A 26,697-nucleotide genomic window follows, 5' to 3' on the forward strand; every position below is an offset into this window, starting at 1 on the left:
CTGGGTGGCTCCGTCAGATTTCGACTCAGGTCACAATCTTGCAGTTCGTGAGTTTGAGCCCCACATCGAGCTCTGTGCTGACAGCTTGGAGCCTGGAGCCTGCTTCAGATTTGTGTCTCCCTCTCTCTCCGCCCCTTCCCCGCTCATGCTCTCTCTCTCTCTCCCCGTCTCAAAAAGAAACATTAAAAAAAAAGTCTTAAAGAAACCACACTTCCCCCACCTCATGACAGCCTGTTCTCAAGTGCTGCTATCACATCTAAGATCTCAAGATGTCCTGCAGGGACAGCAGGATGAGCAGCTGGAACAGTCAGGACATTTGGCAAGTTCAGTGTCAAATCCTGTCATTCTGGATGGTACTGAGCACTTGAAACACTAGTTCTACTTCTGCCAGTGCTGGTGCTTCAGGATAAGCAACCCACAAGCAACACATGACAGCCCGCCCTGGCCTGGCGGACTGTAGCTGGAGACTGGATCGCTCATCGTGTAGACGGACTCACAAGGGAAGAATTCCTCCAGCGTCCCTGTTTCACCCGCAGCCCTTACCGGCTTGTGCCCCAGCCCAGAGAGGCAACACTGCAAACCGCGAGCTTCAGGATTAGACTTGTGCTCAAATCCCTGCTCTGCCGCTTACTGGCTGTGTGACCTTAGGTAAGTCAGTCACTTTGCTTCTCTGAGCCTCAATTTCCTCATCTGTAAAATGGGGGTAGCAATACTAAATCCTCATAGCATGGACTCCCCACATGAGAGATGATGGATGAAAGGCTCAGCATAGTGCCTGGTACGTGTAAGCTTATTTCCAATTTTTTTCTTTAATGCTTATTTATTTTTGAGAGAGAGTAGGAGAGGGGCAGAGAGAGGGACAGAGGATCCAAAGCAGGCTCTATGCTCACAGCAGAGAGCCCAATGCAGGGCTCAAACTCACGAACCATGAGATTAGGACCTGTGCCGAAGTTAAGACACTTAACAGACTGAGCCACCCAGGAGCCCCACAATTTTTTTTAATTAAAAAAAAATTTTTTTTCCCTTTAATCTTTATTTTTGAGAGAGACAGAAAGAGGGGAAGGGACAGGGAGAGAGGGAGACAGAATCTGAAGCAGGCTCGAGGCCTGAGCTGTCAGCACAGAGCCCGATGCGGGCCTCAAACCCACAGACCCTGAAACCATGACCTGAGCCAAAGTCCGGCGCTGAACCGACTAGGCCAATCAGGCACGCCAATTTTTTTTTTTTTTTAATTTGAGAGAGAGAGAGAGAGAGAGAGGGAGAGGGGGAGAGAGAAAGAGAGAGAGAGAGAGAGAGAGAATATCTCAAGCAGGCTCCATGCTCAGCATGGATCCTGACACAGGGCTCGACCTCACAGTCACGAGATCATGACCTGAGCCAAAATCAAGAGTCAACTGGATGGTTGACTGACTGAGCCACCCAGACACCCCATGTAAGCTTGTTATAATCCAAGGCAGGCTGTCTTTCTCCCAGGGAAGATCAGGGGGCTACCAGAGGAGAGGGACTCAGTGTAAAGATTTATACCAAGATTGCTTGTATGTTTATTTACAAACAGGAGACACACACACACACACACACACACACATATATCACTGGACATTTCAGGAAACAGCCCTTCTCTGTCCGCCTCTTCTCTGGGCTCCCTCCTCACTCAGCTTGAGCTCTCTAGAAAAGGGCTTCTGACACTTTCTTGGTGGGAAGTGAGTGGGTATTCTGATTGGGCTCTCACTGCCTCTCATGTCCAAATCTGCCTGTCCCCTTGGGCCATGGACAAGGGGCTGTTAGCCTTGGCTCAGTCATTCATGTCCAAGCCAAATTCTGGATACAACTCTTTGGTGGTGACGCCTCGGATCACGGCTGAAAGGAAAGGAGAAAGAAAGGATGTGTCTGGCCGGAGGCGTAGGAAGGAGAATGACCCAAGGCCTGAGCTACCCAGGACCCACTCCTACACCGCCTTCCTTCTCCACCTGCCCGGGATACCCTCCTGCTACTCCTTCTAGACTCCTCCACTGTGGGCCCTGCTTGGCCACTCTAAACTAGACCCACTGAACCCTCACCCTGCTTTGCAGAGGTGTCAAGCAAAGCTCCCCGAGGCTGCACGCCGAGCACTGGCGCCATCTGTGGGAAATGTAACTTCGTATTTACATTGCACGTGGGGCCCGCTGAAAACCCTCACTCCTCAGCCCGCTCCCCCCCGCCCCCCCCCACCCCGGGCCCCGGCCTGGCCGTCTGGTGATGCCATGCTTCCTGCTCCCTCAAAGACTCTTTTTTTCTCCCAGGGAAAAGGGTGTCCTCAGGGGGCCTCCCCGACCGCCTTAGCTCTTCCCTACCCGCCACCCTGTTCATGTCTCCATGTTCCCCAGCTCTGGCCCTCGTTTCCTTCATAGCACTTCACACATTTTAGAATTCCTTTCTTCGTGCTCCTTTGCTTACTGCCTGTTCCCCTCCCCCACCTCCACCCCCAAACCAGAAGTCACTCGAGAACAGGGAGCTTCAAGGGTCTGGTTCACGAGGGTGCCCCCCCACCCTGCAGAGCAGCACAGAGTAGGTGCTCAGTAAATACCACCTGAACCGATGAAAGAAGGCGGGCTGCCCGCTCCAGGCCCTGTGACCAGACAGACTGAGCTCAAGCCGGGTTCTACCTCCCATGAGTGTCTGCCCTTAACCACCAGCCTGTAGTCCCCTCACCCTCATTTCTTCTTGGGGCCTGATCCTCCTCCTTTCTCCATCCATCCATATTTGCCTCCTCCTACTGTCTCCTTTCCTTCCTTGGGACCCATTCCCCACTGGAACAGAGGCGCCCTCTCTGACGGACTCCTGGGTGCTGAAAGATAGCTCTGCAGTCCCCTGTAGCGACCAGGGGGACAGCCCAGCGCTGCACACTGTCCCAAACAGTCACTGGCTGCTGAACATGGGAGTGCCCACCGACCAGAGCCAGGTGACAGAAGCTGGCCTCCAAGGTGGACTGTCCTAACCGGCCAGGACACAGGTGTCTACGCCTTGGCCGAGCCCTCCGGATAGTCGGACTGTGTTCAGGGAAGAACAAAATACTCCTTTAAGCCACAGAGTCGTCGCCCTTCTGGGACTTTCTGCCTCCGTAATAAGTCAGCCACTTGAGGCGAGGACGGTGTTTCAGTCACTGAGTAGGCCCCAGAAGACTAGGAACCGTAGCCCTCAATCTAGCAGGTAGGTGAGTTCATGCTCAAACCTGTCTCTGGCTCTGAAGGAGGCCCTAAACTTGAAGGAAAGTACCTCAGGGGCGCCTGAAAGAGCTGTCCAGCTGCTCTGGGGCATTTGGGGAGCAGGGCAGCTGAGAAGGCTGGGAGAGCTGGAAAATCAGGGGGCCCAGGAGCAAAATCCCAGCACCCTGAGGAGTGGGGGCCCCTTCCCTCTGAGCCCTGGCTATTCCTCGGGGGCCCTGGCACCCACCTAGCTTGCCTAGCAGCATCTGGCCTGCATCCTTGATGTCATTATACTCATGGAGCTGGCAGATGTGGTCCTCCAGTTCAGCCACACTGTAGCCTCTGGGATGTGGGATGGGAGAGAAAGATAGAACATCTTTAAGAAAGCTGAAGACGACGCGAGGCTCGGAGAGTAACAAGGCATCTATTTACCCAACGTTCACTAAGGAGCTACTAGGGACACAGGGTTGGCCCTCAGGAAACTTACGGTAGGGCGGGGATCTGCCCAGCCCCTCACTCCTGGCAAAAGTCTCTGTGCCCTTAGGGGGCGGTTCCCAGCCACACTGGTACTATGTGACCCTGGCCACAGCCGAGGGATTCACAGATCAGCACGTGAGTGGCTAGTCAAATCCCCTCACGTCTGAAGGCACATTCAAAGGCTGCTCAGTCCAGGCCACGCAGCTGGAGCATGAGGACATGGGAAAATCTAGGAGCTGCCAAAGAGCCAGCTTTCCCCAGGCTCTGAGAGCCCTACCTGCAGAGAGACAGAACGGAGTCTGTGTGCAGATGGGAGCAGAGGCAGAGAACCAGGGCCCGTGGGGAGACCCGGAGAGGGATAACCTGTTCTAGACAGCTTTCCGCGTCCTGGTTCCCGCTCCTCCTGGGTCTGACCACACCCCTACCCGAGAGAGGCTGCTGAGACACCCTGAATCCAAAGCAGGGCGTGGGACACGGTCCTGGTGCTGCGCTCAGCTAGTGCGGCTGGGTTTCAGTTACTGGGCACTGGTTAAAAGTTCTCTGAAGCGCGCTGAGGGGCCCAGCGAGACTTACTCAGAGATAAACTGGGAGATCTCCTTGTCCAGCAGGTCGCTCTTCTCCTTCAGTTTCTGAATGTCAAGGTGCAGAGAATCCTTGCCGGCTCCATCAGCCTGGCCAGACTTGGGAGATGGCCGCTGAGTGGCACAGAAAGTCATTAGCCAGGGGCACCTGGGTGGCTCAGTCGGTTGAGCATCCGACTTTGGCTCAGGTCACGATCTCATGGGTTCCTGAGTTCGAGCCCCGTGTCGGGCTTGCTGCTGTCAGCATGTAGCCTGTTTTGGATCCTATTCCCCTTTCTCTCTGCCCCTCCCCCCCCTCAGAAATAAAACATTAAAAAAAGTCATTAGCCAGACTGACCCATTATCCACAATTCAGAACCTACAAATCATCCCCAACAGCCACCTCCTGCTTCTGCTTGGTGACTGACTCCCTTTTAATAAGATTACATTTCGCAGCTTCCCTTGGAATGAGATGTGGCCCCTGTAAGTTCTGGTGAGTAGAAATTAATCAGAAATGGTGTATGCAACATCTGGAAATAGTCCTTCCAGGAAGAGGGTCTCCCTTTCTTTGGCATTCTTCCTTCCCGCTGGCTGGCGTGTAAACGTAATAAAACAGCTGATCAGTATCTTGGGGGATGAGATGGAACCCACGTTGAAGATGTGGGAGAACAAGATAGAGGCCTGGGTCACCGAGGACGGGTTAGGCCACCATTATTTGGGGTTTTCTTTCACTCCCAGCCAGACCTAATCCTAACCAACGGGCTCACCCTGGCCCCTAATCTGACCCCAGCTAATCGGCTTCAAGTCTATTTCTTGGATTCTCCTCCCAAATCTATGATGTCGCTGGGCTTATAATCTCCTTGGATAACAACCCTTCCCTGGGGCTGCAGACTTTCTGTCTCTAAATTCTGTGAAGGCCGGTGCCTGGGACACCGCTAATCTTCAGGAAATGTGTGTTGGATCAACTGTTTGCACAAGATAGAAGAGACCAAGGAAGGGATTCAGCAACGGATAAGACATCAAGCCTGGCCCCCGTCTTCACAGAATGTATATAAAACAGCCAGGTTGTGTTTTCCCTCCAGATATCTCCATCGAAAGCTCCACACTCACTTCACTAGAAAGGCCTTGCCTGACCACCCCGCCTAAAATGGTCACTTCTCGGTGGCCCACTTTTCCTTTGTCCTGATACTTTATAACATCGGTCACCACCTGACATAGACATTTCATTAATAACCTTTTGTTCCTTGTCGGCCTTCCACCCCTTGAGTGTAAACTGCACAAGTACAGGGACTGTTTTGTCCACTGGGTCCCCAATAGTGCCGGGCACATGACAGGCACTCGATAAAATGTGTCAAATGAATGAGTGAATGACAATAAATCAACAAACAACAAGCCTGAAAAGTGCTTTGAACTTGAAGTATAGTGTGCTAAGGGAGTGCCTCGCTGAGACGCTGAACTGAGCCAGAAGTTGGGGCGAGGCTCCTCTTAGGGACCTCAACTCTAAAGGATGAGCAGGCATCAGCCTGGCAAAAAGCCGGAAGGAGAGCATTCCAGAAGGGGAGCGTACACCTAAATGGCAAAGGCAGGAGAGAACACATGTGGCTGAGGGAGTGAGAATGGTTTCTGTGTGGGGTGGGTCGTGGTGTGAAAAGGAACAAACCAACCACTTGCGCTGCTGTCAGGGAGGAGGAGAGACAGAGCCCCCTTGGAGAACCTGGGCTACCACGGGCAAAGACCAGGGCGCTGCTGCTTCCTTGAAGCGTGGTGGGCGGGAGGAAAAGAAGGGGAAGGGCTGAGAAAAGATCTGGAGTTTCTCAGTAGAACAAGGTCGGCCGGGGGGAGGGGGACGGGCCCAAGCGTACTCACAGGGGATTGGAAGGCCCCGCGGCAACTTTTGGAAAGTCCTGGTTGAGTCCTGGAGAAGAATCCGAGGGAAAAAGACTGATTGAACCTAGAGTCCGCGCTGGGAGGAAAGGGGTATGTGGGGGTGGGGTGGGTGGTGGGTGGGAGGTAAGGAGTTGGGAAGGGGCCACACAGGGTCCGGGATCAGGGTAGGGAGCCTCAAGGGAGGGGGATTCTGAGAGGGGGAGTGTGGAGGGCTGGATGCGGGTCTCTGGAAGTGATCTCGGAGACGAGAGTTGGGCAGGGCTAAGAGGAGTCAGGAAAGGGACTGTGAAGAGATCCGCTTTCGCCCTGCTGTCCGCTCCTCGCCCACCTTCTGAGCCCTGGGGTCCGGGGCCCCCGTCTCGGGGGCGTCTGCAGCGCAGGAGGGTCCAGGACGGTGGCGGGAGAGCAGACTCCCGGGGCAGCCAGGTAACCGGAAGCTTATGACGGAGACCGGCAACCGTCCGGAAGCGAGCTGCGCACGCATCCTGTGTGAGCCCAGGTCCCACCCCCCTCCCCCTAGGTGGGCGGAGACCGCGGCTGCGTGCGCAGCTTCCCTTGTGACTCCACCTGTTCCTTTGGGCTCGCGGTGTTCTAACCCCTCCCCCTTTCCCTGTCATCTTTCTTATCCACCAATAGGCTTAGAGAATTGAAGCCGTGCCCACCCAGCTGTAGCCTAGAAACGCCCCTGTCCCTCCCTTTCTGGCTCAGTTGCAATCCGGCGCGGTGACTACCGGGAGCAATTCCGCGGTGGTTGCCGGGATCGCGATGATGTGGCCCCCCCGTTCCCCTCCCTGTCCCGGGATGTCGGAAGAAACCCGACAGAGCAAATTGGCTGCGGCCAAGAAAAAGGTAAAACGTGCCGAGTCGCGGCTCCCTGACCCAGCCAAAGGCACCTTTGACGGCCGGGCGGTGGCCAGAGTCTGTGCTGCCCCTTAGGCACACAGGGAGAGCCCCTCGGCGCCCCTTGGCGCCCCCCCCCCCACCCAAAGTCTTCTCAGCCAGTCCCGCCCCCTGGCAGCCCAGCCCCCGCCCTCTCCCGTCGCCCCTGGGTGACTTTGGGCCGTGACTCCCTGGGCTCACAGCTCCGGGCTCGGCCCTCGCCTTCTGCCGCCCAGAACCAGACGACCCGGGCTCCCCGGGCCGAGTCCACTCTCCAAGGACCTGGGTCCCGGCCCTGCTCTCCCCTCCCCCAGCGCGGAGCCGCGGGCGTCGGTAGGGAGGAGTGGAATGTAGTTACGTCACAATCCCCCTCGGAACTGTCATTAGCGCCCGGTGTTTGATCTTAACTACCCCGTCTCCCTGTTTTCATCCCCTTTCCAGTGTCTCTGGTCATGGCACAGATTTCCAGCTTGAAGGGAACTGGGGACTGTAGGACTCAGGTGGGAGAGGTTTCAGGCTCCCTTACTCTAGACTGTACCCCATCCTTAGACATTGACTTCACCAGTGATCCAGACATGTTGATAACACCTTGGTAACAATGGAGAAAATGTATTTCCTTTAGTTTAGTATCTTCCTAGCTTTCTACTGTCCAGAAAGACTTTTGACATTTTTAATCTGAATTCTCTGCCTCACATTTTAATTCCCTATGATTCTGGAACCAGGGTGCCTCATAATCAGTGCTCTTTGGGGTGCGATCCGCTTACCCTCTGCCGACCAGATCTCTGTTAACACAGCTGGGAATCTTCCCCAAATCATCATTTGAGCATGTAGCGTCCTGAATGCCACCAGATAAACATGGGACCAAAGCATCCGTTTTGCTTGACTGCTCTTGAGAAAAATCCTTTTAGGTTCATATACCTCGGGATGACATTTGCATAGATTTGTAAGATTACAATAGACTGCTCTCTGACATGGTGCTTGGGTTGCCCCTTGTTCTGTTACGTTCCCAGATTCACCAGGCGCGTGCCTTTGCCGCTTTCTGCCATCAGGATATGTTGATGTAAAAGTTTGAGAAATACCAGTGTGAAGCTTTGACAGATGTGTAGGCAAGGACTCTGATGTCTGATTATGCAGATATTTACTCTTCCACCTCTTTGCCTCTGGGTTTGCCTCTTAGCACCTGCTGATTTCATGGTATAACCCTAGAACTCGGAAGCAGAAGACTGGGTTTAAATTCCATTATTACCTCCCCCCCACCTTTTTTTAAGCCATGTTGTCAGTCTATTTCTGCAGTCATTAAGGATTACAACACCTTGTAGGCTTGCTGGTGGCATTAAATCAAGTGGCGGATAGAGGCATATATCGGAAACTACAAAGTTTGACGTGAATACGGGAGTTTGCGGTTCTCACGAATCCTATTGCTTTTCCTTGTTTGCAGTTGAGAGAATATCAGCAGAGGAACAGCCCGGGTGTTCCTGCAGGAGCGAAGAAGAAAAGGAAGATTAAAAATGGCAGTAGCCCTGAGACAGCCACTTCTGATGGTTGTCACTCTCCTGAGGATGTGAGTACTGGCTGGCCAGACTTCCGGGGACACGGTTATGTGAGGGATCGTAAAGGCAGTGATGCAGGGTGTGGAGGAAGTGTCAGGTGTGGGAGATATGTCCCTGCTGGGGATCTCTTCCCACATCAGTAAAAATTTGACTTAGACTTGTGACCCGGAAATGAGATGGTTGATGATGTTTTTATATGAGTCCCTTAGTATAGGGCCTTGTGCAGGGTAACCATTCAGTCCAGGGTGGTGCTGTTTGACTTGCGGATCGGGTGACTTTCCACATCCCCAGCCTCAAGGAGAAGCCAGGCGGTGGGAATAGCCGTTTGCCACCACACTCTTCCTTTAGGAAGCACCAAAAGAGGCCCAGGGTGTGGTGGGGCAGGAGACGGTGGGTTTTGAGTCCATCTTTGCCCCCTGTTGGCTGGGCGAGCTCAGGAAAATCAATGCCTCCCCTGGGCCTCCGTTGCCTCCTCTGTAAGATGATATTGCTGGAGCAGGTCGGTGTCTTTCAGACTTTTAGCTGGAGCCCCCTTTGTTCAAGTGAACCCTTCCCTCGGAAGTCTGGTTTTTAAAACAGACGAGAGTCTTGTGAGAGTCCTCCCCTGCACCCTGGGCCTGAGGAGAGGCTCTAGCGAATGTATTCAGAAAACAGCTGCATCGGGCAGGTGACTGCATCCTATGTCACTGCGTCTTTCAGGGGACTTTTCTCTCTGTGCACGTTGATTTCTGCAAGGCGCCAGGTGGCTGTCAGGGAAGGCGGCACAGGCCGTGGATTTGTTCCTGTCTCTCTTCTCCAGCATTCCATTTTCCTGAAGCCATCTCTTCATCCTTCCCTGACTCTCTCTCCTCTCTCTAAGCCACTTTTCTCTCTCTCCCCCTGCCCTTGTCTCTCCCTTTTCGCCTCCTGTAGATTCAGGACATTCTGAAGGTGCTGGTGTCCGACCTTAACCGCTCCAATGGGGTAGCGCTCCCCCCATTGGACAAGTGGAAGGTGAGGCAGTGCCGAGCCCCCTCTCTGGCTTGCTCTTTCCCAGCTGTGCATGCCCCAAGGCTTCTCTGGTTTGGGGGATACTTCGCCTCTGGCTTATTTTATGTTGCTGTCATTAACCCTCAGCTGTTCATGTCTGCTTTTTCACCTGCTTGGCTGATTGGGTTTGTTCTCCTTCTCCCACGTCCCTTATCATCTTGGAGAAGGTGAGACACACCTTGTGGGCTCAGAGGAGCCGCTAAGGGGCATGGGAAAGGGAGTACAGGCCCCGAGGAGTCCGGCAGCTTGTACTGAGTTCTACGATTCCATGTCCACACCCTGGTGTTGTCCTGGAAACGAAGACCCAGATCCTTCTTGTCTTGTGACTATTATTATTTTAATGTTTATTTATTTTTGAGAGTGAGATAGAGTGTGAGCAGGGGAGGGGCAGAGAGAAGGAGACACAGCATCCGAAGCAGGTTCCAGGCTCCGAGTTGTCAGCACAGAGCCCGACACCGCGGTCGAACCCACGAGCCGTGAGATCATGACCTGAGCTGAAGCTTAGCTGACTGAGTCACCCAGGCACCCCTTCTTGTCACTTTTTAAATCCTCTCTGTCTCAGTAACCGTTGCCCATTTCAGTTTTCTGCTGCCGCAATGCAGGCTGGCGGTTGCAGGGTCTTGGACAGAGCTGATGGCATTTCCAGAAATGGGGAATCCTGGAGAAACAAATTTCAGTGGGACATGTGGGGAAGTGGACAGTGTTTTTAAATATCCCAGACTTTAGCTACAGGGCCTAACAGTGTAAAATAATTTGGTTGTTCACAAAATTGTCGTGTTATATATATTTAAGTTCTCAGAAAATTACTTTTGTCTTTTCCTAAACTTTCTTGTGCTTAGTGCTAGGGATCGATGGGAACCCAAGACCTGGGAGGTGTCCAGAGCTTGCCAGGGCCCATGGCTACAAGTGCCCACCTCCCCCAGAGTCTCACGCCTGGCCGGCCACTGAGCCTCTGGTCTTACCTATTAGATTCTGTTGAATGGGGGGCGCCCGGGTGGCTTAGTCGGTTAAGCGTCCGACTTTCGCGCAGGTCATGATCTCGCGGTTCGTGGGTTCGAGCCCCGCGTCAGGCTCTGTGCTGACTGCCAGCTCAGAGCCTGGAGCCTGTTTCAGAGTCTGTGACTCCCTCTCTCTCTGACCCTCCCCTGCTCATGCTGTCTCTCTCTCTCTCTCTCTCCCCCCTAGAAATAAATAAAACATTAAAAAAAAAAATTTTTAGATTCTGTTGAACGGGTTGGCACTGCAGCTCCTAGTTCTGGGGTCAAAGGTCAGCATGGACAGTAAACATACAAATGGCTTGATTCATCCTTAGCTCCCTAGGTTCTGCAGCACTTGCTCTACAGAGGGAGGTAGAGCTGGGTTTTCAGAGGCCAGGGCTGATGGGTCCAGAGAGCAGCTAGCCCTGGGCCCTGAGAGCGGTCTGGCCTCCTCCTCCTCCTGGCCCCAGCCTCACTGGCCAGGCCTTGGCTCCCTAGTCCTCTCCCCTCATCAAACTTGAGTTTGTCAACCATCTTCCCCATCTCTTTGCTCCTCTGGCCTGCCAGCCATTAGATCTCTAGGGCTGGACACTTGGACTAAGTGTCAGGCCTGAGCCTGGAAAGAGGCTGGGTGGGGCTCTGGTCAAGCAAGTAGGTCCAGGTAGGGAAGAGGAAGTGGTTTCTCCATGGCTCCTTGTCCCCAATCCCAAGATCGTTCTCCAGGATGTCACGAATCAGAGGGTAGACATCTTACCTCTGGTTTCTCAGGTTGAGTCTTGGTTTTAGAACCAGCAGGTTGAGGTGGGGGTAGTGGCCATGTTTTTCTTTCTATGGGTAGGTGTAGGTGAGGCTTCTAGCTGGGCAGCTGCTTTCCCAGAGAAGGCCTGAATAGGTCAAGTACAGCCAGTGGTTGGCGGGGGAGCAGGGGGCAGAGGAAAAGAGGGGAAGGAGGCGGACGGTGGTGTTGACCATGCCTCCGTCACCAGCACCCTCTTGGCCAGCAGGGGTGCAGGGTGAAGGTCACTCTGGCATTCCAGAAGAACCGTGCCTGTCTCCTCCCTGACTAGGCACACCTATCTTCCACCTGCTGTGGCTGCCAAGGTCAGAGCCTGGTACTGTGTCTTACTGAGCTCCAGGGAGAGCAAAGCCATCATGCATTCACGAAGGAGGTTGTGCATACTCTGCTTTGAGCTTTGGCCGTCCAGAAGGTTGCAGAGTGGCCCTCCACGCACCAGAGTGGCTCCCAGCATGTGCGACTGTCACTCTGACCACAGCCACACCTGTCCTGCCCGCTCTGCACCCCTGCACCCATGACAGTGAGGCGCCTTCCTACCTGCATGGCCCCTAACCCCCTGCTCTATTCTGTGACAGGCGCCCAAAGACAGCGCCGTGCCTGCTGCACCAACTGTTGATGACACCGTGTCACCTGGCGGTGTCCCTTCCCCCTGTGCTAGTCCCCCCCGTGTCACTAGCATGGCATCAACTCAGGTTTGTGCCTCCTCCCCCTTTGCCTGCCGCCCCACTGTCCGTTCACCCTCTCCTCCTCCTCAGAGGACCGTCCCTGCTTTGGGTCCTCTTGCCCTCTCTCCAGGTCGCTTGGTTCCTAGAGCCAAGCGCCCTTCCGAGGACTGAAGCGAGGGAGGCCAGGACCAGGCCTTTCCTTGAAGTTTGGGAAGACGGAAGGTTGTCAGAACGAGCTTGGCTCCCCCTGCCCCCCGCCCTGTCCCTGGGTGGTCTCACCGGAAATTGAGTGACCACCTCGTGCATTTCTTCCCAAACAGAACCATAATGCAGAAAATGATTCTTTTCTCATGGAAGAAAGCAAGTGAGTATCTCCTCTGGGAGCAGCGGCCCCTAGGCTGAGGGAGTCAGGGCAGGCCGCTGCCCGTGACCCCCTCTTCCCCATCGAGCCTCCTGCACCCCTGACTCCCGTATTCATCCCCAGATGTCTGTCATCTACCGAGAGCCTGCGACAACTTTCTCAGCAGCTCAATGGTCTAGTGTCTGAGGTACCTCAGAACTTGAAGCCCAAAGTAGGGTAGCTGGGGAGGGAAGATATGATAGAAAGAAACAGAGGGGGAGGAAGGGAAGAGTCTGGGACCCCCGGCCTGCTGGCTGATGTCTGGCTCGCCACAGCTCCTCTGAGTGTCCTCTTTGAAGCTCCCTGAATGAACGGGTTGGACCTTGAGGCTGGTTATATCATTTGATCCTTCTGCAGAAAGCACAGAATGAGAGCTGCTTGGGAGGGGGACGGAGGAGGGGGAGATAAGAACCAAGAGGAGTTGGCCAAGGGGTTCCTGCCAAGTTAGAAAAGTTTGCGGGGCACCCGGGTGGCTCCGTCAGTTAAGCGCCTGACTTGGGCTCAGGTCATGATCTCCTGGTTTGTGAGTTCGAGGCCCGTGTCGGGCTCTGTGCTGACAGCTGAGAGCCTGGAGCCTGCTTCAGATTCTGTGTCTCCCTCCCTCTCTGCCCCTCCCCTGCTTGTCTCTCTCTGTCTCTCAAAAATAAATAATGATTTAAAAAAATTTTTAAAAAGCGCTACCAAAAAAAAAAAGAAAAGTTTGCAGTTGTTGGGCAAGACAGGAAGTCAGAGAGCTTAGGCACCGAGGGGGGCCGAGCGCGTCTCCATGTGAGCCCTTTCGTGTCTCCTAGTCTTCGTCCTACATCAATGGGGAGGGCCTGGCATCTCCTGCTAACATAAAGGATCTAGAGGTAAGTTGGCCTGGACCCTGGCCGAGTGATCCTGCAGGCCAGCCCCCCACCTCCTCCCACAGTGGGGGCTGGGTGCCCCGCTGCCAGCTGAGACAGCCCAGACAGCCCCCAACCCTAATGACTGCTCTCTCTACCTCTCCCCCCGCCCTCGTCCAATTCCTCCTCCTCCTCCTCCTCCTCTGCATGCGCCTCAGAGCCGGTACCAAGAGCTATCACTAGCCCTGGACTCCAGCAATCTAACAAACAAACAACTCAGTAGCAAGATAGAGGAATTGGTAAGAGTCCAGTGGGGTCCCCTGGTTTCACACTGCCAATCTGGGGCTCTCGTTTTTCCCCTGGGGCTCTGAAGAGAGGGGCTGGGGGCCCCGATGCCAAGGGAGAACGGGGTGCTGGGGGGCCTGGGTCTCAGCTGGAGGGACCCCGGAGCACGGAGCATGCAGCATGGCTCTCTGTGGCTGCCCTCTTTGCCTCCTCTCTGTTCTCTAGACATCCCTGCTTCAGTCCTTGCCCCACTTGCCCCGGGGCTGTTACCCCTGGAGGAAGCACTGGCTTGACTGGTGTGCTCTGGCCCTGACTCAGCCCCTAATTTGCTCCATCTTTGAACTTGGACACGTCACCTTTCCTCTCTGGGCTTCAGTTTCCTGAGGAGGTAGACTTCGAGGTGTCCAAGGTCCCTTTTAGCTCAGAAAATCAGGTCCCTCTCATTCCTGTATCCCTGCTATTAAGAACAGAACGGGGCCTCTGGTATGTGCTCCATAAATATCTGATGCCAAGCCATGAACTGGTGGAAGGGTAGTCTCGTTTCTCAACTCCCATTTCCAGAGGTTTATGTCCTCGGCCTTTCATGGGCATCTGGATTCAGACTCTCGCTTGTGTAGCTGTGAGGCAAAGTGCCCAAGACCCAAGGTCTCTTTCCTTGGAACTTTGAGGAGAGTCTGTCAGTTCATGTCCCCGTGAACTTTCCCTTTAAAACCCATTTCTGGCCCCTGCCCATCCCTCTGTGTCGGTCTGGGGAGGGTAGTAAATGGGGACAGCCTCAGTTACCTTCCTTTGACTCTCCCCACAGAAACAGCAGAACCAGGAAGCTTTGGATCAACTGGAAAAAGTAATGTAACGTGATTTGTCTGCTGATTATGTGGCGGATAGGTTTGGGGAGGATTGAGTTGTAGAGGCCCGTTTTCATCTATGGCTGCTCCCAGCCTGGAGAAATAAAGGACCCCCATTTCCCACACCCCTGCCTCACCCCTCTGCTTGCCCCCCCCCCCCAGAAAAAAGTCTGGCCGCATTGTTGGGCCTGTCCTGGGCCGTCAGTGACATTCCAGGAGCATGTCTTTTGCTGTTTCAACTCTGCCTCCTCCCAGTCAGGGATGTTGTGTCCTTCCTGCAGGAGAGGAAGGAGTTTGAGCAGAAGCTTCTGAAGGAACAGGGGTCTCTAAGGGAACAGCTGCAGGTGCGTGGTGCCGAGGTCTCCCTCCCGTCCCCCCAGGAAATGCTTCCTTTCCTCCCCTTCACTACTCCTTTCCTTCCCTCCCAAAGGTTCACATCCAGACCATAGGGATTCTGGTGTCGGAGAAGACCGATTTACATACAGCCTTGGTGCATACACAGCAGGCGGTCAGGCAGAAAGCAGGTAGGGGTCTGGACACCCACCCCCCCGCAGCCCACCACATCGGCAGGGCTTTGGTGGGATTCCTTCCTGGGTCCCGCTTCGACCTGTGTCATTCCAGGGGAGTCTGAAGACCTTGCCAGCCGCCTGCAGTCTTCCCGCAAGCGCGTAGGCGAGCTGGAGCGCACGCTGTCTGCTGTCTCTACACAGCAGAAACAAGTGGACAAGGTGAGCCCGGCAGCTGGCCCATCCGCTGGAGGCGCGGCTACCCTGACGGGAAGGGCCTGAAGGTCCCCCCGCACGATGGGGTGTTTTGCTGCCCAGAAGGCAGCAGGGATCATTCTCGCTGCCTGAAAGTTGTGTGGTTATTAAAAGCAACCTGGGGCTGAGCTGGCTGGCTTGGGGGAATTGGTAGGGGTGGGGGCTGCTTTCTGGAGGGAGCACCGAATGCAGAGCCCAGAGGCTGAGAGCCAGCCCCGCCCTCCATGGGCTGTGGGCCTTGGCCTGTACAGAACAGCACTTGTGTGTGTGTGTTTGTTTGTTTGTTTTTGAGAGAGACATGTGCCAGTGGGGGAGGAGCAGAGAGAGAGAGAGTCCCAAGCAGGTCCTGTGCTGTCAGTGCAGAGCCTGACATGAACCGTGAGATCGTGACCTGAGCCGAAACCAGGAGATGGACGCTTAACCGACTGAGCCACCCAGGCTCCCCGAGAGCAGTAATTTTAGTATGCCACCACTCGTGTAGGAAGAAGAGAAGGGTGTGTGCGCAAAGATACAAAGTGCGGGGAAGGATTTATAAACACCCAGGGAGAGGAACCGAGTAGCTGGGAGGCACGTCACCTCTGGCCTTCTGGGTGGTGAGCCGTGTGAATAGATCATCTGTTCAAAAAACAGGAACCGAGGATCACAACGCAAATTTAATCCCCTCTCCTTGTGTCCGCTCCCCCACCCCAGGGAGAAAATGGGTGAAGAATCAGACAGACTGGATGTTTAATCCCAGCTCCGCCTTGGTGCCGACTTGTGCCACTCTGTGTTGTTCACCTGTAAAACAGAGCTGCACCCATGCCTCCCCCGGGTGGTGATTGCGGGGGTTCGATGCGATTTGTCAGCTCGGCGCCCAGCAAAGCACTCAGTAAAGGTTCTGAAGTGCTGGTGGGGCGCCTGGGTGGCTCAGTCGGTGACTGCGGCTCAGGTCACGATCTCACGGTTCGTGGGTTCGAGCCCCGCATCGGGCTCTGTGCTGACATCTAGCTTAGAGCCTGGAGCCTGTTTCAGATTGTGTATCTCCCTCTCTCTGACCCTCCCCTGCTCACGCTGTCTGTGAGCCTGACCTCGCCTTTCTGTCTTTGCAGAGACACAAGGACTTGACCAAAGAGCGAGACGCCCTCAGACTGGAATTATACAAGAACAAGTAGGATGGCGGGGGGCTGGGAAGTGGGAGGGGGGACAGGAGCGTGGTGAGGGGGGGTTAGGACAGGTGCGGAGCCAGGCTGGGGTCTCCTCTCCGGCCTGCCACTTGTGACCCTTGATCCCCGGGGTCCCTTCCCATGCCACTGTTCGTGGCTCTGTGGGGAGGGTGGTGGTGGGCGGGTCACCAGAGTGCTCCTTTCCGTTCCTTATCCGTGCCTTTCCTTGCCGCCTGTGTCTACAGCAAAGACAACGAGGACCTGAAGGAGCAGAACTCGGAACTGCAGGAGAGGCTGCGTGTCTGTATGAAAGAAAAGGAGGCCCTACAGCTCGGGGTGGAGGACCTGGAGAAGAAGCTGGAGATGTCGGAGCTCCTGCTGCAGCAGGTGAGGCCCCGGGTCCCAGGGAGTCAGGGCCCCATCGGCCTGGAGCCGCCGCCTCCAGCCAGGCGCTGGAAGGTTTGCACTTTTGTTCTGCTCCTGCTGTAACTTCCTGTCCTACGAATCGGGCCCCGCCCAGACCTGTGGAATCAGAATCTCAGGGGTGGGGCTTAACTTTTAGGTTTGTTTTTTTTTAAAGCGCCCTAGTTGAAAACTTGTCTAGATGGTAGTTCCGAGGGATGGCACGTGGCAAGGCAGTTAGCAGCCCGTGAGTCTGTCTGCTGCTTCCTCTCGGAGGCCGGGCCACCCGGTGGTCAGGGTGCCTGGGTCAGAAAGTGCCCCCCCCCCCCCCCCCCCCCCCCCCCCCCCCCGCCAAATCCGTGTTTTTTCACACTCAGCAATACTCGGCCTTCATGTCACTTTCTTCAGCAAGGCTCTTCCTTTCAGATCAACACAGGAAAAATCTCACCTCTTTCCCAAGACAGACCTTCAGATGGTGTGGAGAGGGGTGTGCGTAGGTTCCTTGTCCTCCCTAAGATTTTTCCAAGCGAAACAGCTCCGGCTGGTTCTCCCCTAGGCTGTCACCCTTCTGATTGCTTTCTCGTGGATGGGACCTGAATTGTCAGGGCTCCTCTTAGGGTCAGTCCCTCAGAGGAAAACACGAGTCTGTGGATTCCGACTTGCCTGGGCAGCATACAGAGCTCTGTACCCATCCGCCCAGTAGCACTGGCACACCTCCTTTGTGCCCATTCCTAATCTGATAGATGGCTTGCTGGAGACATAAGAAGTGAGGGCTTATACTTGCTCCGGAGTTGCTGGGCGCCCGTACTCTGGGACCCGAACACCCCGTCTCTAGGACGAGCACTGGTCTGTAGCCTTATTATAGCCAGAAAAGGATCCGGCAGGAAGCACAGCAGGTTGGCGGGATTGGGAGGCAGAGGGCCTCTCACAGTGACCATTTAGTAAATGTAAGGCCTGCAGATGTGGTACTAATGACGTGAGGATGGAGATCTTCATCCATCCGGGGTTGCACGTTATCCTAGCTCACACCCGTTTGGGGGAAACTGCGTGGAGCAGCCTGGGCTCCCCACACTAACCTTCTCGTTTCCTTCTCACCAGTTTTCTAGTGGGTCTCAACCCCCCGACAGCAGTGAGCAGTTACAGCAGGCCCTGGAAGAGCGGGCGCGGCTGGAGACCCGTATGGAGCAGGTGAGGCCTTGCGAGGGGTGTGGAAACGGGAAGACCCCAGGCGAGCGGGAGCGGGTGCGGCCCCGTGGCAGCCCCTGTGACCTCTGTGCCCATTCTTGCAGCTGAAAGACACCCTCAAGCATATGCAGCTGGAGAGAGACAAGTATGTAGAGAACCTGAAAGAAGACAATGCCTTTTGGCAGGAAAGGATGAAGCAGATGTCTGAAAAGGTAAGAGGGGACCTTCGGCCCCCCACCTTAGGTCATTCGATCTTCCTGGGCATCAGTAAAATGGGAAGCCTGTCACTTGCTGTGTGCAGCCAGACGTGGCTGGGTGCTTTTTGCGGGTGTGGGTGGAGAGGGCGATGGTCCCCCTGGCTGTCCCCGCTTGCCCATCCCCCACATGCCCATCCCCTCTGTGCTCTGGGCAGATGAACCAGTTGAAGGAGGAGAAGGAGCACAGCGTGAGTCAGGTGCAGGAGCTGGAGGCCAGCTTGGCCAAACTGAAGAAACAGCTAGGTAAGCTGGGGCCGGAGTGATCTGGAAACAGCGCTGGTCTCAGGGCCAGTGAGGACACCTTCGTATGCCCTAGGGAGGTGGGTGGATGGAAGGGCACTGTGGCCCAGGGAAGGAGGTCTGTACCAGGAGTTGGCAAGTCTGGGTCGAGTGCCCACTGTCAACCACCCAGAGTTGTCTTGAGCATAAAAACATAAAGAACTCTATTCTCTAGAGTGTCTGGAAAGATTGCATGTCCTGTGAGTGTGAGGGATTATTGGTCAGCAAGCCAAGGCTTGCGGTGAGGAAGCCCAGGTAGGAGCTGTGGACCAGGGGCACCCGGCTGGCTCAGTTGGTAGAACGTCCGACTCTCGCTCTTGGGGTCGTGAGTTCTAGCCCCTTACTGGGCGTGGAGCCTACTTTAAAAAAGAAAAAAAGATTAAATAAAAGGAGCTGTGGAGCAAGAGGGGTTTTTTGAAGGCACAGCAATAAGAAGCCTCTACCGCGTGCTCCCCACAGCTGTCCCCCCTGCCCAGGAGGCCCCAGCAGGGCCCTCGGAGGCGGAAGAGCGACTGCAGGCGGAGGCTGAACAGCTACAGAAGGAGCTGGAGAGCCTGGCAGGGCAGCTGCGGGCTCAGGTGCAGGACAACGAAGGTCTGAGCCGCCTGAACTGGGAGCAGGAGCAGCGGCTGCTGGAGCTGGAGCGGGCCGCCGAGTGCTGGGGGGAGCAGGCTGAGGAGCGCAAGCAGATTCTGGAAACCATGCAGAATGACCGGACCACCATCAGCCGCGCGCTGTCCCAGAACCGCGAGCTCAAGGAGCAGCTGGCCGAGCTGCAGAATGGCTTCGTCAGGCTGGTGCGCGGCCCTTCCTCGCCGGCCGTGTCCTCTGGTGTTGGGAAGGCAGGACTCTCACCCTCTCCAGGCCCCTGTCTCCCTGCCTGTAAAATGGGGCCGGTGCGGGGCGGGGTATGGACCTCATGGGAAATGGTGCCAATCAAGGCACCCTCCGATCGCAAGTGAATGGGGTGGGGTCGGTGGGGGGGGGGGGATTTTCCCACCTGCCTCCACTTTTCCCTGAGCTGTGGGTGGCAGACACCAAGTTCTGGGGTCTCCAGCCGCACTGGGTAGCCGCCAATTCCTTCTCTCCAACCAGAGCAACGAGAATATGGAGATCACGAGTGCACTGCAGTCGGAGCAGCATTTGAAGAAGGAGCTGGCCAAGAAGGTGGGCCAGCTGCAGGAGAAGCTGGCCGGGCTACAGGAGACGGTAACCCCTGCGCCCGCTGGGGACGCCTGGGAGCCTAGAGTTGGGGCGGCGGGGGGGCAGGGGTCTTGGCCAGGATGGGCGGTTCTGGCCTGGGGTTGGGGGGTCAGGGCACTGACTCCAGTCCCTCTGAGTGCGGCTCCTTGTTGCTCTTTGCTCTCTGACTTTGAGAAGTGGGTAGTCCCGGGCCCGGAGGGTGTCACCCTGGCTAGAGACCTCAACCCCGCAATGAGAGGGGAAGGCTCTTTGGATTCAGCCCTGGCTTCTGACCCCAGCTCCACTGGTCACTCCTCACTTCTCATCTCTCAGCCTCAATTTCCTTAATCTAGAAGGGAGATGAGCCTTTTGCTCACAGAGGTGTTGAGGATTAATGCCTGTATGGTGGGGCCGCGGTTTGGTTTTCCCACTAAAGCTAAAATAGAAAGAAGGTTGTCATGAGGTGTGAGGCTGGGTGAGGGAGGCGTGGGGCTCTGGGCAAGGGGGCAGTCTCTTAGGTCCCAGAGTGAAGAAGCCAGGGGCCCCAACAGGGCGGCAGAAAGAGCTGTGCCCCTCCCTACCTCCCCAGTCCGGGCTCAGAATCTGGCACCCCCCCCCCGCCTGCCTCACTCACTCCCAGGGTCTTCCTGCAGGTGGAGCTGAAGAGCCAGGAGGCTGAGAGCCTACAGCAGCAGCGGGACATGTACATGAGCCACCTGCAGCAGTATGCGGCCACCTTTCAGCAGATGGCCTCTGACAAGGATATGCTGCAAAAGCAGGTGCTGCTACAGACCCAGCTCATGGACCGGCTGCAGCATGAGGAAGTTCAGGGCAAGGCGGAGGCCGAGATAGCCCGCCAAGAGTTACAGGAGACCCGGGTGAGGGGCTTGGAGCGCCGGGCCCCCAGGGGCGGGCCTGCGACCTACACCCCTTCTCACTCTTTCCTGGCCCCTCAGGGACGCCTGGAAGCTGCCACCCAGCAGAACCAGCAGCTCCAGGCCCAGCTGAGTCTCATGGCTGTGCCTGAGGAGGGTAAGTGGGACCTGCCCAGGGGAAGAGGGCAGAGCCCAGGGAGGAGAGGGGGCCCTGGAGCAGCACAGAACTGAGTTCAAAGGGACCCTCAGGGTGGTGAATCCTCCTCCTCCTCCTCCGGGGTCGGACGGGCTGGTGGGGCAGAGCCGGGCTTTCCTCCCTGGCCTGCTCCCCCTCCCCTGTTGGGTTGTCTGAGGCCCCTCCGGCCGCCTCAACAGGAGACGGACTGGACAGTGAGGAGGAGGACCGGGAGGCGGCGCCTCCGAAGCTGAGCATGCCAGACGACCTAGAGAGCCACGAGGCCATGGTGAGCGGCCTTTCCCTGCCCCACCTTCCTGCTTCCCTCTGGTCCCCCCGCCCCCGACTGCCTCCTCACCTCCTGGTTTGCCCCCCTCAGCTCCTCTTGAGGCCCAACCTCCCCCCTGGGAGCCGACGGTCCGACCTTGCGCCTCCTTGAAACACCACGTGTGCCCACCTGGGCAGTGAGAGGCGCTCCTCTCTGCCTCCCTGCCCCCCACTCATCCCGAGCTTCCCCCACAAAGGTGCACGTGTACACGTCTTACCCGCAGGTGGCATTTTGTAACTCAGCCTTAGCCAGTGCCGAGCAGGAGCAGGCACGCCTGCGTGGGCAGCTGAAGGAGCAGAGGCTGCGCTGCCAGCGCTTGGCTCGCCTGGCGGCCCCTGGGACCACTGGCGACAGTGTGCCCGGGGAGACCCACCAGGCCCTCCAGGCGGCCATGGACAAGCTGCAGGTGTGTGGGTGCTCTGGCCTGGCCCGGGGGCGGTGGCTAGGGCGGGCTGCCGAGCCCTGATCTCTGCCCTGCACCCTGCGCCCGACCCCCTTGCCCTGACCTTGCGCCCTGACCGCCGCTGCTGTCGCCGCAGAGCCGCTTCCTGGAGCTCATGCAGGAGAAGGTGGATCTGAAGGAGCGGGTGGAGGAACTGGAGCATCGCTGCATCCAGCTTTCTGGAGAGACTGACACTATTGGTTAGTGGCACAGCTGGCCCCCCAGGGTGGGGGAGCTCTGTGAGGGGTCGGAGAGCCCTGAGCGTCAGACCGTCTGCCCTGCAGGAGAGTACATTACCCTTTACCAGAATCAGAGGGCCGTGCTAAAGGAGCGGCACCGAGAGAAAGAGGAGTACATTAGCCGACTGGCTCAGGACAAAGAGGAAATGAAGGTGGGCCCTCAGCATCCTTGGGAGCGGAGCGGAGAGGAGAGGTGGGGAGGCAGGGCTAGGGCTCAGCACCTCTCCCTCCAGGTCAAGCTGCTGGAGCTGCAGGAGCTGGTGCTCCGCCTGGTGGACGAGCGGAATGAATGGCAGGGCAAGTTCCTGGCCACCGCCCAGAACCCTGCTGGGGAAGCCACTACAGCACCCCCAGCCCAAGAGCTTGGCGCTGTCGATGGCCAGGGTGGTGAGTAGAGCCCACGGGCTGGCGGGCGGTGGGGGAGGGCTTGCACAGCACTCAGAGCCCCTCCCTTCTCCCCCACCGCCCCCAAGATGATCTTCGTGAAGTGAGCCTGGCCGACAGCGACAGTGCGGAGCCCCCGCAGGGAGAGGCCCTGCCACGCCACACTGGCGCCGAGAACCCCACCGCACAGCAGATCATTAAGCTGCTGTGCGAGATCCAGAACCCCCGAGAACGCCCAGGCTTGGGCAACAACCCCTGCATCCCCTTCTTCTACCGGGCTGACGACAACGACGAGGTGAAGATCACGGTGGTCTGAGGAGTTGACACTAGCCACAAAACCTAGAGACATGGGGCTGGGGGCTCTGGCCCCCCCGTCCCCACCACCCCACCATTCCTTCCCAATCCCCCTTTTATCCTTCGACTACCAAGCTGAGACCCCTGAGAGGGGTATAGTGAGCTCCCTAATGGGGGAGACATCCAGGAGCAGACCCCTTGCTGCCTTGGCAATGCTGTATCTTTATCTCTGGGCTGTTCAGGGTTCCAGAAAAACAAAGAGCCAGAGGCTCGATAAATATAGTTTATTTAGGAAGCTGCCTCTCTTGGGGAGCAGGGGCTCCCTGGTGGCCTCCTCACCCCCATCAAGTAGTCCTTCATTTTGAGGGGCTCATGCATCCTCTATTCAGAGGCATTTTGGGGCACAAGTGCCCTCCCTCCCCACTGTCCAGCAAGACGACTGGGCAGCACTCTCCCAGGCCTTGGGATGTCAGGGCTAACTGAGGCCATGCAGAGGCATAAGCTGGTGGCGGGGTGGGCTCCCTCCCCAGTGTACATACTTATCTATGTAACATTTTGTATATTCTGGGGACAGGGCAGCCCCTGTATCATAGCAGAGGGTGGAACTGGCAAATGGGGAGAAACTTCTATTAAATATTTGAATATAGGGAAACTTATTTATTGATAGCATGGGATAGAGAGGACGGGGGCGGGGCCGGGGTCCTGCAGGGGTAATTCGACTCCTGTTTTGCTTTTTATTTCGGAATAAATGGATTTAGCCATACTGCTTGGCCTTGCGTGTGCCTCTTTCCAGTCAGTGGCCACTAGGTCCTCGGGTCTGTGCTGTGGGCGCTGAGCAGGGAGCGGGCCCTGCCACCAGAGGGCAGGCTTCCGGATTGTGCACAGCCCCCAGGAGTCCGAGCCTGCCCAAAGGAGCTGTTAGAGTTAATCCAGCCGTCACCTTCCTGCTGCTTGGGGAAGCCTGGGGGATCTTGGGGGGGGGGGGGGTACTCACAGGTGGTGGTGGGGTACTCCTGCCCTAACGGCCGAGAGCCTCAGAAGCCTGATCCAGTCCTGGGGAAGGGCAAGCAAGATCCCAGCACTCAAGAATGCTGACTTCCAGGTCAGGCAGTGTCTGTGGCATCACCCTGCCCCTCTGGTGGCTCGTTGTCATGTCCCTTCACAGTGTGTGCCAATGCCCCCAGTCCTCCCTCCAGGCTGAGTCGGTGGCCCTGCCCTCCTGGTGGGCCCAGCAGTCTTCCTAAGATAAGGACCTGAGAGCCCCCACCCCCACCCCACTCCCCCCGGTGCTTTCCCAGTAGGGCTTGGAAGGGACGGGGACTTCCTTTGCTGCTCCTCACAGCACACTGGCAATGGCTAGGCCCTTCCCCACCCCTGCGTCCCAGGGTTTAAGGCTTCACCTTGCCCTGAACTCCACAAAGAACACAAGCCAACAGAGGACAGTCTCCCATTGTCCAGAAATGCGTTTTATTCTCAGCCAAGAGACAGCAAGACTGGTGGTGGTCGGAGAACCACACAGCTGCCGGTACGGCACCCCCGTGCTCGACTGGGGGAGGGACGGAAAGGTGGCCGTCCACGGGCTGGGCGTGTTCGGGAGGCTCATCAGAGGTGGCACACATTGGAGAGGGGGGTGTTAGGGTGACAGTGTTCCCTTGTAGTGGAGCCACAAGACTCCTCAGGGACAGCATGGTGATTGATTCCCAACACTAGCGGCGAGGCTGTGGCGGCTGTGTGTGTGTGTGTGTGTGTGTGTGTGTATGAATATTTATAGATATTTATAGAATGGGGGAGGAGCAATACCACAGAGGGGGCACAAGTTTTCACCAACATCACGCCTGGATGTGTCAGCTTCACCACTACAACAGACTAAGTCACAGAGGAAGGAGGAGGCTTTGGGGCTGGGGAGCCACTGTCAGGTCACAGGACAGCCGTCCAGGCAGGCTTGGAAAGGGAGGTCTCCGAGGAATAGAGGGATCTGGTTAGAGGTCGAAGGGGGGCCTGGGGCTCTCAGGACGGGATGGACTTGCCTGACCCGATCGGCTGGCAGTTGGAGAGAAAGCAAAGAGAGAACGGAGAGAAGGAGGGAGAGAACTGGTAAGGCGAGCGATGCCAGGCCCGGCGGGGCAGGAGGCAGGGGGAGGCAGGGGGAGAAGAGGAAGCTGAGGGTGTGGGCAAGGGTTCTGGAATGGAGGAGAGAGATGAGAAAGGGAAGGGGGGAGGACCTGGAGATGAATGGGGGCCACAGCTTCCCGGGGGTCTGGGGTGGGGGTCAGGGCGGCCCTCCCCCTGCCACGCACGCTGGTCTCTCATCTCATACACCACCAGGCAGTGCACCCACAGCTCCAGACACATGCTCGGCCCCTCTGCCTTCCCTCTCTTTGTGCCCCCCGCCCCCGTCTTTCAACGTACTGGCCCAGGGCCACCCCTAGCCTTGGAGTGTGGGGCCGCGTGCCCTGTAGCCACAGCTACCAGTCCTCATGGAGAGAGACGGGAGAAAGAACACTGTTTGAGCCAGGACGGCAAAGCTACAAGGATGGCTGGAGGGGGCACTGGAGACCCCTCTGGGCGGGCAGAAAGCCCGGAGTCCTCGGAAGGGACCCTGGGGAGGCAGGGAGGTCAGGCAGCCGGATGCCAGTGGCCACAGGCTTATAAGTCTAAGAGGGGAGCCTCAGCTGGTCGGGGGACCACAGGTCGCGTAGGTGAGGCTGGGCCCTTCCTGCTGGGGAAAAGCAGAAGAGCAAGAGTCAGCGGCAGGGGCAGAGTGGCAGGCGGGTCGCTGGGTGAATGCGCGGCCCAGACAGGATGGGACTCAGAGAAGCTGACTTGGCCCAGGTCGGCGGACACTGTTGTCCCCTCGGCCGGAAAGTGTAGGTCACCCCTAGGAGCAACAGGCCCAGGCCCATGAGCCTGTGGACTGGCTCTGGTGCTTTGTCCAGGGCCGAGGACGCCGTGGTCTGTCGTGCCTTTGCAGGCATAACAACACCAAGGAGGTAGGGGGAGGAAGGGGCAGTGTGACCCTGCCTCACCTGTGAGGTGTGGACGGGGGCCCTCCAGCTTTCAGAAACCAGCAAACAGCCAGAGCCTTCGCCCCAGATTGCTGCTCAGTTGCTGGTTGTCTGATAGAGGAGATGCGGCTCTGACCTCCTCTGCCCTGTCGCGGATTCGGTTCCCAGACCTCCCGGCCCCAAGAGCACAGCTCAGATCGGGGAATGAGCGTGGCATTCCCAGGATGAAGTTCCAAGGCCTCTGGCTGTCTGAGTCCAGCCCCACGCACGACGCCCCCTGCTGCGTTCCCTGCCTCTACGCCATAAACCATGAGCTCCCTGCCCTCTCTGATGGCTCCTGAGAGCACCCAGCTCTGCCAGCCTGGGTGCGGAGCCCGTCCCAAGAGCTCCCCAGGCTCAGCCATGGAGCTCTTGACCAGTGGCACTGAGTCCCGAGGCTCACTGAGAAGGGAGGTGAGAGAGCCAGCTGGCAGCAAGGACAGAAAGAGGAAAGAATAAGTCTGGAGCTGCAGAAGGGAGGGGGAGGGGAGCCTGGCTCTGAGGTCCCCGGTGCGCCCCCCAGTGTGGAGCTGGTGCAGCAGGGGGCAGACACACCTTCATGCAGCAGGCAGAGAGAGGCATGTGTGTACCTACCGTGCCTGACGCTCCTCAGGGGTCACTGATAGTGATTCTGAAAGACAGCACGAAATCAACATGGCAGTTCACACTCACGGCCGGGGCAGGCCCAGGGGTGGGGTCACGCACACGCACACGCCCGGGCGTGCACACACATGCTTTGAGGCCCCACGGCCCCGCATGCACACGCTGACACACATGCCCACAAACAACACGCATACGTACACCTCCCCCCACCGCCCCGCTGCCCAGCACCCTCACTGGCCGGCACGTGCAGTACGGATCCGGGGCATGCAGCCACTCGGCACATTGAAGCACACGCGTGGGCTGAGTCACAACACAGAAGCTCGCCCGTACACAGGAGGGGTTTGCACCAGCTCCCTGCACACTCGTGCCTGGCGTGCTCCGAGGGCCACCTGCAGTGCTCTGTAAGGGACGGGTCTTGCTTTCTTAGCTGTCATTTCTCTGCCCAGGAACCTCCCATGGCTCCCTAGTCCCCGCAGCATTGAGCCTCAGGAGGACAAACTCTTCTGTGAACTTTTAAGGTTTGGCAGCCCGCCCGACTGTACCCAGGGCAACTTTTTCTTATTCTTTCTCATTCTGTCTGCACTCTCCTCTGGCCAGCGGCTCTCCTCAATGCATCCCATGCTAAACCTCCGCCCACACCGCCGCTCCTGACTTCTCACTGCCTGAGTGCCTGAGTCTTATCCCGGTCGGCCCCCAGACCTCCCCCGTGTCAAGCTGTCTTGAAGCTTCCCAGACTGTTCTCTTCC

General features: G+C 57.0%; 3 protein-coding genes across 15 annotated transcripts in view; 1 reads left to right on the top strand and 2 right to left on the bottom strand.

Moving 5' to 3' along the window:
- Positions 1 to 1,511: 1,511 nt before the first annotated feature.
- SWI5 (SWI5 homologous recombination repair protein) lies at positions 1,512 to 6,590 on the bottom strand. The gene is made up of 6 exons (XM_039229570.1): positions 6,587 to 6,590; positions 6,435 to 6,543; positions 6,086 to 6,134; positions 4,233 to 4,354; positions 3,430 to 3,524; positions 1,512 to 1,857 (listed from the first exon to the last, which is right to left on the bottom strand). Exons 1-6 carry the CDS (start codon positions 6,588 to 6,590, stop codon positions 1,793 to 1,795), a joined length of 444 nt encoding a protein of 147 aa, XP_039085501.1. The 3' UTR covers positions 1,512 to 1,792.
- GOLGA2 (golgin A2) lies at positions 6,528 to 23,067 on the top strand. Of its 5 annotated transcripts, none has more exons than XM_039229531.1 (27): positions 6,528 to 6,955; positions 8,424 to 8,546; positions 9,448 to 9,528; positions 11,913 to 12,029; positions 12,323 to 12,366; positions 12,487 to 12,550; positions 13,194 to 13,253; positions 13,448 to 13,528; positions 14,320 to 14,358; positions 14,641 to 14,703; positions 14,790 to 14,883; positions 14,981 to 15,087; positions 16,209 to 16,267; positions 16,508 to 16,649; positions 17,763 to 17,852; positions 17,954 to 18,061; positions 18,262 to 18,349; positions 18,845 to 19,182; positions 19,481 to 19,594; positions 20,221 to 20,445; positions 20,524 to 20,599; positions 20,818 to 20,906; positions 21,169 to 21,351; positions 21,485 to 21,587; positions 21,672 to 21,778; positions 21,860 to 22,013; positions 22,100 to 23,067. In XM_039229531.1, exons 1-27 carry the CDS (start codon positions 6,872 to 6,874, stop codon positions 22,324 to 22,326), a joined length of 3,060 nt encoding a protein of 1,019 aa, XP_039085462.1. In that variant the 5' UTR covers positions 6,528 to 6,871; the 3' UTR covers positions 22,327 to 23,067. The 5 variants fall into 5 exon arrangements, with proteins under 5 accessions (XP_039085462.1, XP_039085465.1, XP_039085464.1 ...); XM_039229534.1 differs by having other exon boundaries at positions 20,221 to 20,346; XM_039229533.1 differs by lacking the exon at positions 13,448 to 13,528.
- A 682-nt stretch (positions 23,068 to 23,749) lies between these two features.
- The window catches only part of DNM1 (dynamin 1), a 45,393-nt gene continuing 42,445 nt past the window's right edge, over positions 23,750 to 26,697 (bottom strand). For 2 of the 9 annotated variants that reach the window (XM_039229541.1, XM_039229542.1), the window contains exons 22-23: positions 25,943 to 25,979; positions 24,281 to 24,344 (exon numbers count right to left, since the gene is read on the bottom strand). In XM_039229541.1, coding sequence (XP_039085472.1) covers positions 25,958 to 25,979 — 22 coding nt within the window. In that variant the 3' untranslated portion in view covers positions 24,281 to 24,344; positions 25,943 to 25,957. Of the gene's footprint in view, positions 25,024 to 25,942; positions 25,980 to 26,697 lie in introns of all 9 variants that reach the window. The other 7 variants (XM_039229537.1, XM_039229536.1, XM_039229539.1 and 4 more) reach the window with 5 other exon arrangements.

Source organism: Hyaena hyaena, unplaced genomic scaffold, assembly GCF_003009895.1.
Source record: "Hyaena hyaena isolate Hyena2069 unplaced genomic scaffold, ASM300989v1 scaffold_38, whole genome shotgun sequence".
Lineage (NCBI taxonomy): Eukaryota > Metazoa > Chordata > Mammalia > Carnivora > Hyaenidae > Hyaena > Hyaena hyaena.

What these genes read in the sequence shown, in the direction of transcription:
- SWI5 (XM_039229570.1), bottom strand. An exon ending in CGGACCCCAGGGCTCAGAAG is followed by an intron (nt 6,135 to 6,434) that starts GTGGGCGAGGAG and finishes ATTCTTCTCCAG; the next exon opens with GACTCAACCAGGACTTTCCA. An exon ending in GCGGGGCCTTCCAATCCCCT is followed by an intron (nt 4,355 to 6,085) that starts GTGAGTACGCTT and finishes TGTGCCACTCAG; the next exon opens with CGGCCATCTCCCAAGTCTGG.
- GOLGA2 (XM_039229531.1), top strand. Translation starts at nt 6,872, where the DNA reads ATGATGTGGCCCCCCCGTTCCCCTCCCTGTCCCGGGATGTCGGAAGAA. An exon ending in CTAACATAAAGGATCTAGAG is followed by an intron (nt 13,254 to 13,447) that starts GTAAGTTGGCCT and finishes CATGCGCCTCAG; the next exon opens with AGCCGGTACCAAGAGCTATC. An exon ending in TGGAGACCCGTATGGAGCAG is followed by an intron (nt 17,853 to 17,953) that starts GTGAGGCCTTGC and finishes CCATTCTTGCAG; the next exon opens with CTGAAAGACACCCTCAAGCA.